This window comes from Pteronotus mesoamericanus, unplaced genomic scaffold (assembly GCF_021234165.1).
Source record: "Pteronotus mesoamericanus isolate MK-2021 breed Mesoamerican mustached bat unplaced genomic scaffold, CSHL_Meso_final contig_78, whole genome shotgun sequence".
Lineage (NCBI taxonomy): Eukaryota > Metazoa > Chordata > Mammalia > Chiroptera > Mormoopidae > Pteronotus > Pteronotus mesoamericanus.
The window spans coordinates 9,709,243-9,723,302 of record NW_026555258.1 but is presented as its reverse complement, the minus strand read 5'-3'; the positions used below and the strand labels follow the sequence as shown (position 1 = coordinate 9,723,302).

The following is a 14,060-nucleotide window of genomic DNA, read 5'->3' as shown; positions in this document are numbered from 1 at the left end:
AAAAATGACATTTTATGATTTCCCCAGAAACCAAAACACTGGTATTTGTGTCCGAATTTAGGAAGCCGAATCAAAACATGAGACACATGACATATCATAACCTCCAAAAAGAGAAGATTTTAAAGGGCTTGGGGCACTCTCAAAAAGCATTCTGCCCAAGTCCTTCTCTTGCTGGTCTCATCACTATTCCTTTCTTGTTTTCCTTTCAAATTTAACTCAGAAAAATTCCACAAACATGTGTTTCCTTGTTTACAGTCATATAAATGAGAAAACCCAAAGAACACCATATACCAAACGTAACCCAGTGGGATGGGACCCTGGGCTTTTCTGGGCACTACAGTAAACCACCACCAAGGTCAGGCCACACTCACTTGGAATAGCTGTCCATGGCCTCATCCTTCTTCACTTCTGTCTCACCCTCTGTTTTTGTTCCTTTATTTGTTTCATCCAGCCAATCTGAGACATGTTTAAGAGCACATTCAACAGTAGATACCATATTCTGAACAGCTTCAAGTTCCTCAGGAGATGGATAGATTGTTGAATGTTTCACCATCACATGGCGATCATCATTGGCAAAAGATCTAATAGATCTCTGTCAGAAGGATAAAGACAACAATTACTTCAATTTTAAAAACTTGTTATTTGAGGTCAGGTCATAGCATTAATTGTCAAACCACTGTGAAATAATTAATGTTGAAATAGTAAAACATTGCTCAGGAATAAGAAGTAAAATCCCATTCTTCCTAACACACCAGAAAATTAGAGATTTTTCATTCATGTTTGGTTAGGTTCATCCAGGTTACACTCAGTATTATGTATATGCTATCTTTTATCTCAATATGTATTTTGAATACAATTTCAAAAAAGGTCACCCACATCACACATCATCTGCATGAAACAGGTACTTCCTAGCTTTAAGGGAGCATCTGGAAATGCATGATGGTGACTCATGATACCCAGTCTCTCCTTTCCAAACTGTTGGAGATTTGTGCACCTTGAAAAACTGAGATTTCATAATACAGTAATAACACAAAAATACATTATGTGTAAACACAAGAAAAACTATAGACACATTAGGATACTGTTTACTATCCAATATTTAAAAGTTTGGTGCAAGACTTTAGTTTTTAAAAAAGATCAATAGGGGACATTTCAAATTCCAGAATGAAGAAATACATACAGGGTGGGGCAAAAGTAGATTTACAGTTTTTCATATGGAAAATAATACAATAATAAATATTAATACAAAATTAAATTCCAAATGTCAACCTATGTTTGCCCCACCCTGTACTGCAAAAGAATCAACTTCCCAAACTGATTTACAAAAGTATTACATTCTCAATGAAAATATACTCAGCATAGATTTACTTAATACTCAAAAAACAATTTTAAAGCTCATTTGAGGGGGAAAAAATCAGTAAGAAATATTCTTCAAAGATGGATGGGTGGTACAATTATGCTAAAACAAAATATCAAAAATTTTAAAAAACAATTATTAAAACGACATGCTGGCCCAAAAATCAATGATGGAAATTAAAGCCTAGAAACAGAATGAATTTCATGAAAATATAATAGAGGAGATCCTTCACACTCATGAGTCACACACATCAAAAAACTTTGAATATTTCCAAATTTACAATTACCATGAACACACTCGTACCAGTACAAAGCAAAATGAACAAGGACAGCTTGCTGAGTTTTCATAAAGCCAAAGTATTTTATTTAAAGGGTGGCTACAGTGTCTTTATTTATATGAAATTATGCACAGTAGCAGATGGTAAATACTTGTTTTAAAGTCTTTACCACAAAACAAAATATTCACAATTTTTGTTAGTATTTTTTGTTTGGCTTTTGTTTGAATGTCAAAATTTTAAAAATCACATAAGGGGACTAAATAGTAATAGAAAAAAGCAATAAAAAATATCCAAAAAGTAAATTTTAAAAATATTTTTAAAATCATAGGAATTTGAACACTAACAAACTAATACCACAATATAACTGTTCCCTATAAAATGAAGCAAACTACAACTTAGAAGGTAAGTAATCCTTTGAATCCCTGAATTATTACATAAAAAAAGACTAAAAGCAATCAAAAAGCTTTCTTTTCTAGGTAAAAATCATCTTGTCTAGATTTCTTTCTTACTCAAAGTCCACAACCAATTTCCCAACTGGAGTCTTTTGCCACAAAGAAACAAACTTTTTAATTACTTCATGAGATATACCCCAAAATAAGTAACAAGAAAACAAAAAAGTCATATAACGAATGAGAGCTGCTAGGTTGTCCTAGAGATTATAACTTTGCTGACTTGGTCCTTAGAGGAGAAATTTTACTAATATATTTTAGTTCTCAATGATAGGGGAAAAAATATTAATTTGAGGCTTTCTCTGTCATTTAGTTTTACAATGAGTTATTAAATTACTTAGTTAAATTACTCAGTCCTGCACACTGACCTCACCATAGTAAAATTACAGATTGCTGTGTAACACAAACCCTTGGAATCTTTCTCACAAATAACACAGGCTGCCAATGTTAAATCCAGAGTCAACTGAATGTGGCAGGACAAGCATCATAAAGTAGTGGTGAAAGGAAGAAGTAAATAAACAGTATAACAGCAATTGGAAGGCAATCTTATTTACCCAAATAAGCTCCAAATATAGATTTCTTTAAAGTAATAAAAAATTAAATTGTAAGAACTATGCAGAAACAGAAAGTTCCCATTCAAATTTGAGATCTAACAATAGGAGAAACTAAAAAAATCTACCAACCAATTAAATTACATAGAAACACAAAATTTCTACCAGAAAATCTAAGTTAAATTAAAAATAAACTAGAAAAGAAATTTCCATCAACTATGACCAGTTTTTTTATATATATATATATATAAAGCATTTCTTTAAATTGTAAGAATATGAAGGATATAATAGATAAATGAGCTGAAGTGTCGAATAAGTCACATGAGAGGAAACACACGTCAGTGTCATTTTTTTACATCTCACCATAAAACCAGTCAGTGACAGAGAAAATCCCAAGCTAACATTTTTCCCCACCATACAAAAGTAAAATACTGGAATTTCTTCTCTAAAGAGCAATTCAACTAAGTATAATTCCTAGAACATTTTTTTAAATCAAATAACACTTAAAGAAACACCATCAGACTTACTAAACAACATATTTATACATATTAATGATTAAATTTTTCTTTTGCTTTTTCTCCCATTTATCTTTTTTAAGCCTTTTTTCCCCACTTATACTAAGAGAAAAAATTCACACAACATCCTCCTGGAACAAAACATTCTACGGGAAAAAATTCAGCACATTTTACAAATTAAAAAACTAAGCACCCCAGGTTATGACCTCATCTACCATCTCAAATTCTAAAGTATGAACCATCCACAAAAAGCAAGATTTTCCTGATATTCGGTTCAATGCCCCCAATACACTTAACACACAACCCTTATTACTTTAAAAACATGTGGGAGTATTAGCAGCTGCCGTCACTCTCTAACGCCAGTGACTCCTCCAGCTCACCAAGCTCCAGTGGAAAGAGAAGAGGGCAAGAAAAGAGTTCTCTATACCATGGCTCGGACAAAGCAGACTGCCCACAAACTGACCATTTGTAAAGCACCAAGGATGCAACTGGTACCAAAGCTGCTCACAAGAGTGCGCCCTCTACTGGAGGAATGAAGAAACCTCATCATTACAGGCCTTGTACAGTGGCACTTTGTGAAATTAGACGTTATCAGAAGTCCACTAAAATTCTGATTCGCAAACTTCCCTTCCGGCGTCTGGTCCAAGAAACTGCTCAGGATTTCAAAACAGATCTGCGCTTCCAGAGTTTAGCTACTGGTGCTTTGCAGGAGGCAAGTGAAGCCTATCTTGTTGGCCTTTTTGAAGACAACCACCAGTGTGCTATCCATGCCAAAGGACGTACTGCTAGCACACTGCATATGTGGAGAACATGCTTAAGTATCCACTATGATGAGAAACATTTCATTCTTTAAAAAAATTTTTTTAAAAAGTCTCTTCTTGCTATTGGTAGTTTTGAACGTTATTTTTTTTTCCCCATGAGATCAAACGGTACTTAAGTATATGATTGCAAATGGAAAACGGGACAAAAATCAGGTATTGGCAGTTTCTCCATTTTCATTTGTGTGTGAATTTTTTTTAATATAAATGAGGAGACATAAAGCATTAATGCAAGTCAAGATGTTTCAGTGAACAAGTTGTAGCAGTTCAACTTTATAACAATATAAATAAACCTGTTAACATTTTTCTGGACAATGCCAGGGTTTGGACAAGTAAATCTCTTACTGATGGCAACTAAATGGTGATTGTAGCATTTTTATCATACAGTAGATTCCATCCATCCACTATACTTTTCTGAGTAGTCCTACATGCAAGTATGTTTTTAATGCTGCCTGTCTTCTGTGCTGTCCCTGTAAGTTTGCTATTAAAATACATTAAAATAAAAAAGCATGTGGGAAAAGGTGGCTTTTCAAGTTAAATACACATTTTATAAAGTCCTGTACCATTCATATCACTAGTTAAAGGGTTGGTTCAGAATATTTAATTTCTATGGTGGGAAAAACTGAACTTCAGGCAGAAAATCAAAGAAAATTACACAATTTCAAGTTCAAGGTCACATTAGCCATTTGTATCAGTTTGTTAATGCCAGTTTTATTAGAAAATAGTATTTATGAGCAGTCCCTCATTTGTATTTAATAATTTATGGCCTGTAGGCTCATGGGGCTCCATCTCGTGGTTTAAAGATAATAAATCTGAACTCATCTGCTTTGCCTACACAGTAGAGTGTCTTTTTTATATTGATGCACTAGAGCCAAAAATTAACACCGCTGTTATTCACTTGCCCTCACTGTTAACACTTCTAATTTTAAACTTTTAGAATCTTTTGTAACTTAATTGTGAAACATAAACAATAACCTACCATGGTTTTCTACAGTGTTTTAGCTTCTTTTTCCGATCCTTTCCCCTCTTTCTTGTCGTCTTCACTGGACACTGTCCTGTGTGACAGTACCTCCTCATAAGCCTGAGTCCCCTGACAGCTCCGAGTCAACACAGCGAAGATGTTTGAAGACTGCTCCCTGGACTACACCTGCAAGAGAAAAAGAAAAACAACTTTTCAAAAATGCTTATTTACAATTAGTTTCATATCTGAGTGTGGAGCCTATAAACATGTTATTAACTAAAAAGAAAAAATATTTACAATGAAAAACTAATGCATTTCAAACAAAAAGTTAACACGGTCTTTGAAGACCTGGGCCCAAGAAAGAGCCTAGTGGTATGGCCAGAAAAGTTAACCCCTCCTGGTACCTGCTAGCAGCTGGCTGACTTGCTCCCAGTGAGATAAATACTTTACAAACACAGTATCACCATCTGAAAAAGTAATACTACTATTGTCAGCAACAATTTTGTGATTAACCTTCAGAGTTTTTCTATTGGAAATTGGCATTAATCAGATCTACCCAAAAAGTGGATGAGATTCCTCAAAATGTAACACCGCCATTGATTGTAACCATCAGGCTTTTCAATTTGATATCACCACCAGACAGCACACTGTATGAGAAACATACATGATTTTTTAGGCCTAAAAAATCTTTAATGATTTTTAGGCCTAAAGTTCAAAATGCTTTTTTGACTCGGTTCCCCTAACACTCCTGAGAGATCCTACTTCTCCCTCAACCGATTATTTGCCGTTATGTCAGACTCCTGAATATCTGCTAGGTCCTAACTTCATTACCCATGGATGACTCTGTCCAGGATCCCACTGTATATTTCTGCCCAGGTCTCATCACCCCTTTGTTCCATCTTTATGAAATTTTATTCCAGATAAACATAAACTCTTCTGAGCTTCGATGAAGTCCTTATATATATTTTTTTTAAGTTACTGCCAAAATAGAACGCATGCTTTAACTATATGGCTATCAGGAGTAATTTACACACCACAGAATTACATAAACTCACAAAGAACAGCTTTCTCTTCATTTCAGTATCTTTTCTTTAAATTTCCTTTAAATAAAGAATTTCTCTTACTCTTTTGTTGTTGCTGTTTGTAACAAGTTCCTAATACTGTCCAGTTACTCCCTTAAAGAAAAAAAAATCCTTTATTTTTGGGACCAGGAAAGTTACAGGTGTGACATTCAACTCTCCCAAATACTGCAAACGAAAAAAGACCCATGATTATAATCAAATGATACTCAGCTGTGACCTACATGTAAAACTATTCATATCCTGTAACCAGCTTCCCTGACTCTGCTTTACAAAATCCACCGGAAACAAGCTAGTGAAGCTTGACTAAAACAAACAAAAAGGTTACATAACTGAACTAACAAGTGGAACTTTATTTGATTATATGCACATATCACATCAAGATAAAGCGGAATGCACACAGGCTGCAACTCACAGGATGCTTTGTGACACAACAAAGAAATTAAAACTTGATCCCATGGTAAGAGACATCTCAAAGATTCTTTTGTCACTGAAGTTATATACCCTCTGTAAAAAGATCATACTACACAATTTAGAGTCTGGTATTTCCCATTCCTAACCCTACTCCATTCTAGGGGATTTAACCACTCAATATTTAGCTGTGAATCCAGCAACCAAAAAAGATCACTATGCGTCCAGTTGAGAACTGAAAACAAAGTTCACAAGCTTCACTCTGAAAAAAGGTAAAAGCAATAAATCAACATACTAAGAAAGTAGACTGAAAGCTGGAAAAGCAGGAAGAATGCTAAGAAAGAACTGACATGGCAGATAAACTGCGGATGGCCAATATAAAAGCACTCTTCAGTCACTTAGCACACAGGGTAACCACCTACACATGCATGAAGAACCTCTGGCAACTTCAGGGTGTTACAGCATAGTGCAGTCTAAGTAATTCATGATAAAAGCAAGGTACCTCAGAATCATATTCTGTTGGTGCTGTAAAAGGAACTTTGAAATTACCTGACCCAATTCCACCTACCCCTCAATTTACAAATGAACTACAATCAGAAATATGAAGGTCCCACAACTAATCAGAAACAAGGCCTGTATCAATCAGAGAAGAAATGTTAAATTATATACAGTAGACTGTAAGCAGAAAGGAAGAAACTGCAACACTTTTAAAAGTTTCTATTTTAAAAAATGGACAAAATTCTGGTTTTCTAATTTAAAAAACCCTCATCTTTGCCCTTTAATAGTTATTGTGACCTTGGAAAATTTTATGACTCAGAAAATCACTTAATTTACTTTGGTCTCAGTTTCCTTTATCTATTCCACTATTAATAGCTAACACTTTCGGAATTCCTATTCTGTACCAGACACTGTTCTAAGAGCTTTTCATACATTACCTCATTTAATCCTTTTAACAATCTCAATGACTGTCTAACACATGAAGGAAATTGGAGCATAAAGAGGTTATATAACCTAATTAAAATCACAAAGCAAAGTATACAGTAGAGCCTAGATTCAAAGCTACACAATCTCTTTTGATAATATTTTTGCTCTAAAGGCAGTCACATCTGTTAGAGAATAAACTTTATTTAAAAAAATATGGCTATGTAATTACAAAGGTCATATAGCAACACACATGGGCTTTGGAGTCAGACATGCCTAGATTCAAGTACAGACATACCTCATTTTACTGCACCTCCCTTTATTCTTGACAGATGTTGCCTTTTTTACAAACTGAAGGCAAGACAATCCACCAGCAATAAGATCATGACTTGCTTTATTGCACATGCACTTTACTGTGGTGGTTTGGAACTGAATTTGCAGCATCTGAGGTATGCCTGTACCAGCTTTGTTGCTCTACTTTTTTGAGCCAGAGTTTTCTCATCTTTCAATGAGATGAATAGCATCTACTTCAAACTAAATGAGACAGGTTATAAAAATACCTAAAATTATCTACCAAATAGTATATACTCAATAAATGGTTGCAGGAGGAAGGAAAAGCCTCAAGTATCAAATAAAATGTTTTGTTTCAGATGGGCAAACATCTGATGTTTTGTTTAGATGTTTTGTTTATACACCTGAAACAAAACAGATGAAAAACAGCTTAGAAAAATAGTAGCTGTACTCTTACCAGTTAAGTAAAAACCAGTGGCGGCCAGGGCAGTTAAGAAAATGCCAGTCTCTCAGGACAATCTCTTTAAAGGGCCCACAGAGTCCTAGAATGTACACAAACCCACCCACTCTGGGAATCAGCACCAGGGCAGCAACTAGAAGGGCACCAGTTGTTTATGGGAAGTGGGGGAAGTGAATGGAAATGGAGGGCGAGCCGAGCGATTAGAGAGACAAAGAAGTATGGCCCAAGTGAAAGGACAGACCAAAACTCCAGAAAAAGAACTAAGCAACACAGGGATAGCCAGCCAATTTACCAGATGCAGAGTTCAAAACACTGGTGATAAGGATGCTCAGAGAAATTATTGAGTATGGCCACAATATAAAGGAAGAAGTGAAGGCTATACGAGGCGAAACAAAGAAAAATATATAGGGAACCAACAGTGAAGTGAAGGGAAGGAAACCGGGACTCAAATCAACCATTTGGAACAAAAGGAATAAATAAGCATTCAACCAGAACAGAAAGAAGAAACAAGAATTCAAAAAAATGAGGTGAGGCTTTGGAACAACTTTAAATATTCCTAAACCTCTGGGACAACTTTCAGTGTTCCAACATCTGAATCATAGGGGTGCCAGAAGGAGGAGAGAGAGAAAGAAATTGAAAACTTATCTGTAGAAATAATGAAAGAGAACGTCCCCAATCTAGCAAAGGAAATAGACAGATAAGTCCAGGAAGCTCAGAGAGTCCCAAACAAGTTGGACCCAAAGAGAGCCACACCAAGACACACCATAATTAAAATGTCAAGGTTAAAGATATAGAGAGAATCTTAAAAGCAGCAAGAGTAAAGAAGAAAGTTACCTACAAAGGAGTTCCCATAAGACTATCAACTGATTTCTCAAAAAAACCTTGCAGGCAAGAAGGGACTGGCAAGAAGTATTCAAAGTGATGAAAAGCAAGGACCTACATCCAAGATTACTCTATCCAGCAAATCTATCATTTAGAATTGAAGAGCAGATAAAGTGCTTCCCAGACAAGGTAAAGCTAAAGTAGTTCATCATCACCAAGCCCTTACTATATGAAATGTTAAAGGCACTTAACTAAGAAAAAGAAGAAGCGCAAAACTACAAACAATAAAATGACAACAAACTCAATTTAAAAAACCAAAAACAAACTAAGCAGATAACTAGAACAGGAACAGAATGATAAAAATCGAGATCACATGGAGGGTTATCAGCGCAGAGGGGGATGGTGGAGAATGGAGGAAGGAAAAGGTACAGGGAATAAGAAGCATAATTGGAGGTACAAAATAGACAAGGATATGTTAAGAATAGCATGGGAAATGGAGAAGCCAAAGAACACACATGTACGACCCATGGACATGAGCTAAGGGGGAGGACTGCTGGAGGGAATGGGGGTACTGGGCAGAGGGGAGGAGGGGAAAAAAGGGGGCAAAAAATGGGTTAGGATAGGTATAAGAGCATAATCCATAAAATACACTTTAAAAAACTTTATTTACAGGCAATGAAATATCAATTTCATAAAACATTCATTTCACAAAATGTCCATTTTTTTTAACCATTTAAAAACCAATTTTAGCCTGCAGGTCATATAAAAACCGGCAGTAGGCCAAATATGATCCATGGGTCATAGTTTGTCAACTCCTAATGTAAGAGGTCACTATAAGGACTGTGGCTTTTACTTTGTGTGAGAGGGGAGTCCTTAAAGGGTTTTAAGCAGAGAAATATTTGGCTAATATTTTTAAAAGGTCACTATGATTTCTATGTTGAAATACATAGCAGAGAGGGCAAGGGTGGAAGAAAAGACACCACTTAGGAAGCTTAGTGATTAGGTTCTGGATATAGTCTGAAGGTAAGATGACAGGACATCCTAGCAGATTGGCTGTGCAGTGTGAGTGACCTGGAAGCATCAGGAGTGACTTCAATGTTTTTGGCCTGAACAACTGCATTAGGGAAGGTAGAAGGAGAGCAGGTTTTGGAATTAAAATCAGGCATTCCACTTTGGACATGCTGAATTTGAGATATCAGATATCCAAGTAGGTAGCCAGATATGAACCTATAGTTTAAAAGGGATTAGGGAAAAATTTAGCACTTTTCAGCAAATAGGTAGCATGTAAAGAAAGCCACCGATCACCAAAGAAGTAGGTGTACCGATGAATGGGAAAAGCCAGAAGAGACACAACTACAGTCATAGAAGGAGGAGCCTGAGAGGCAGGAGGAAAACTAAGACTGGGCTAATGTAAGAGCCAAATAAAGAAAACACAAGAGGCAAGCTCTTTGAATTAAGAACAGGAAAAGGGGCAGAGCATACGAGTACACATCTTGATTTTTAGATGTCGTTTTACTAAGGGTATTTATGATTCAAAGATACCTATATTTGGAATTCTTGCATATTACCATGTAAAGTAGTTTTGCCAAGTTTTACCATTTACAGAAATTTATCCTCTGCTATCCTATGAGTGTATCCCCACTTTAGGCCATCTTTGGGGAAAACTTTACCTTAAGAACATCAGGTAAAAACCTCAATGACTCCATTCATTATCTAAGCAAATGGCATTCCACTCAGATATCTGTGACACCGAAATTCCCCGTAATACAAAACTAATGTAACTTTTTCCCCTGGCAGTTCTCTGACCACTGTAGTTCCAGCCAAAATGGGAATGATGACTCTTCCATGAACAAACGCCTTGCAATGTGCTAAGCTTCAAGTTCAACCTTTTTCTTACCAGAGAGATTTGTCATTATTCTAGCCATTAGATGTCCATCTCAAATCTATCCCTCCATGAAAGCTTTACCTATTATTTGACTACTACCTAAGTGGTCTCTTAATATTATTTCTTCCTTCTGAGCCATCCAGCACTGTTTCAAGTTCCTTTATGACATTTTTATTACTCAGTTTTAGTTATTTTTATCATAAACTCCTTAATGAAGTAACTTAACCTTTACCTCCACGGCACCTTGTACAATGCCCCGCACTCAAGAGAGGCTCAATAAAAATCTGAATTCTACTCTAGATTTATCTTTCCTTAGAGAGTGCCATAACTTCAGAATCTAAAAAAGTTCATCTGAAAGACCACCATCTTTTCCCATATATTTCCAGGGCAGTCCTCATCACAGTGACTTACAGGGAATTTCTGACATTGCTCCATAAGCACAAATTCCAGTACTATTTATTTGACTTATTTTACCCATCTTGGATTAATCCCTCAAACCATCTCTCATTCCTTCAGGACTTCACTATTTAGCTCACCAACACATGTTCCCCTCTGTTTCTGGCATTATCTTAGTAATTTCAGTAACCACATAGATGACCCTTCTAAAATTCTTGCCTTTCCATTACTTACAGTCCTTTCTTACACTGTTCTCATCTTGTTTCCTACCTTAAACACCCACTCCTCACCAGGGCCCAAAACCTATTAACCCTACCACTTTTCACAGACCTTCACCCTTTACATGCCTTCACTTCTGTCCTCATCAAACTGCAATTACACAATTCATCACTTATCATTCACACCAGCAATTCCTTTTGTTATCCTCTCCTGGAAAAACCTCAACTAACCCACACCAGCAACCATGGACAACAGAATGGGTCAGGAAGGGATCACACAATTGTGCTGATGGTGTTCCTAAATTCATAACATAATAATCAATAGTTTTCAGAAAGCAGTGGTACTGCAACCCTGGGGGATTTGAAAATGTGAGGTAGAGCTTTCTGGTTGTCATATGGCTGATAATCCTGGCATTTGGTACTGTGGGATGCTAAAGATCCTGCAATGTCCAAAGAGCCCCATTAATATATATGGATATTACATAATATATATACCCATTCATTTCCCCACTTTCTTAATAATTATTTCACGTCTTGTCTCTTCAAACATCTGTACATCCTTCCCATATCTTCATGTTCCCATTGTCATCCTATTTCAATCAAATCACCAACCTTCCCGCATACTTTTCGACATATTCTATATTTCTTCTATTATCATTAATAAATTGCCCCAATTCCTGTCTAATCCAAATCTCTCAACTCAAACCCTACTAGGTCTCATCTCCTTTGCCAACTCAAGGATATCATTCCAGTAATCACCTCCTCTCCTTTCTTGGGTAACTTTTCTTCACCTCTTGCCTCCCTACAGTCTGATTTCTTTGCCCCTTTTAGGACATAACTAATTCTTTGAATTAACACTTCTGTTTCCCATTTCCTCCCTTCCCATTCTCTCTTAAATTTACCCCAATAGGCCTCTCACCCCAAAGATCCATTGAAACAACTGTTGTCAAGGTTCTCGAGACTTCTATGGTGTTTAATGCTGTGAGCCGTTCTCCGCGCTCATCTTAGCCGGCCTCTCAGCAACAAGTGACACAATCACCTACATCCTCTCTGAACACTTTACTTCCCGTGGCTTCCATCCAGTACACCACTCTCAGATCTCCTCCTACTTCATAAATTACTCGGCCTTTTTTTCTTTACTCTCCACGACCTCTAAGTGCCAGAGTGCCTCAGGACTCCGTGCTCACACTTAACCTCTTCACTATCTCACTGTGTTCCATCCACACTGGTATCCTTGATATTTCTCAAACAATTCACTCATGCTCCCGTCTTAGAGGCTTTATATTTGCTAGTTTACCCCAGATATCCACACAACTCCTTCTCTTCTTCAGGTGTCTCCTCAAATGACACCTACCCCTGAGCCCATCACCCCTGATCACTCTGTATAAAATAGCAACCCCTCCTCCAGCACACCTCTGACCCTGTTCTATTTCTCTTAATAGGATCTCGCATATCTTTGCTCACTCTTTGTTTTGTACACCTAGAGTAATGCCTGGCACAAAAGAGAAACTCAAGCAAAGTTTCTCATACAACATTGCATTCAATGCTCATGGCAGCCCTGAAAAGCAGTGAAAAAGAAGAACAAGCAGTATAAGGTTCTTTTATAATCTTTTAAAAATATGAAAGCACAAATATAACAAGGACGTGAAGCGATTTGTCTGTGATCACACACAGGCACAGCTATCCTTAGCCGGTGTTGCAGCTCTAGCACCTTTTACTATTCACATCACTGTCTTCACAAGCAAGTCAAAGAGCAGATGTATATTTGATTCTGCACAATGATCTGTAAAAACTCAACTTGAGATCTAGTCCTTTAAATCACAGACATGAAGTAGTACCTAAGCTATAATGCTTCAATATTCAACAGTATTTATTTTCTTCTCACTAAAAAGCAGTGATGAAGGTCATCAGACTACCTTTAGAATTTACAGATCTTGTGACAATTCTGATCAAAAGGAAAATGGGGTGATATACCAAGAAACAGTTAAGTATTCAAGTATTCTGTCCTTCTGTGCCAACTGAAGCACACTTAACACCAAAGGGTAAACCAGCACCTTGGTAAACAAGCTACAAAGGGTGTCTCTGGTTCTCAAGACTTTTTGTTGCCATTCTACACAACACAGCCTGCAAAAAAATCATATCTGGAGATAGACTGGACATGATTATTTCTCTCCTACTTAGGTTCTCAAAACAACCTCAAAACCTACAATCTAGTTATAAACAAGCAGTATTGTTTAAAAATCATCAATTTTAAAACAAACAGAAGTCACTGTTTCCACCTTGACAAAATATACAAGCTCTGACTGCAAATAAAATGCATAAATTCATGAAGTATTATGTCCCTACAGAAAATTTTTCATATATAATAGAACTAAAAATTAAGAACTATATTAGGTCCTTCAGTAATATCATAATTTAATTTCCAGACTCTTGCCAACACTCATTCTCCTCTTTCTGGCATCCTCTGCCACAGTTGGAAACTGTGTATCTAGGTCAGAAAAGACAAGTAGCTTTTCAGAACAGCTCAATATCTTTGGCACAAGTGTTGATATTACAATTCAAGCCCTTCACAAACTCCTTTTAAAATATACCTTGATGTAAATCACAAGGTAAGTACTCATGATATTTATGAAAAGTCACTGGAAAAAA

At 36.4% G+C, this 14,060-nt stretch overlaps 1 protein-coding gene across 5 annotated transcripts in view; it reads right to left on the bottom strand.

The window, feature by feature from the left end:
- STRBP (spermatid perinuclear RNA binding protein) overlaps window positions 1-14,060 on the bottom strand; it is a 175,428-nt gene that overhangs the window by 61,976 nt on the left and 99,392 nt on the right. For all 5 annotated transcript variants that reach the window (XM_054584407.1, XM_054584408.1, XM_054584409.1 and 2 more), the window contains 2 exons: window positions 4,947-5,114; window positions 372-592 (listed from right to left, as the gene is read on the bottom strand). In XM_054584407.1, coding sequence (XP_054440382.1) covers window positions 372-592; window positions 4,947-4,949 — 224 coding nt within the window. In that variant the 5' untranslated portion in view covers window positions 4,950-5,114. The remainder of the gene's footprint in view (window positions 1-371; window positions 593-4,946; window positions 5,115-14,060) is intronic.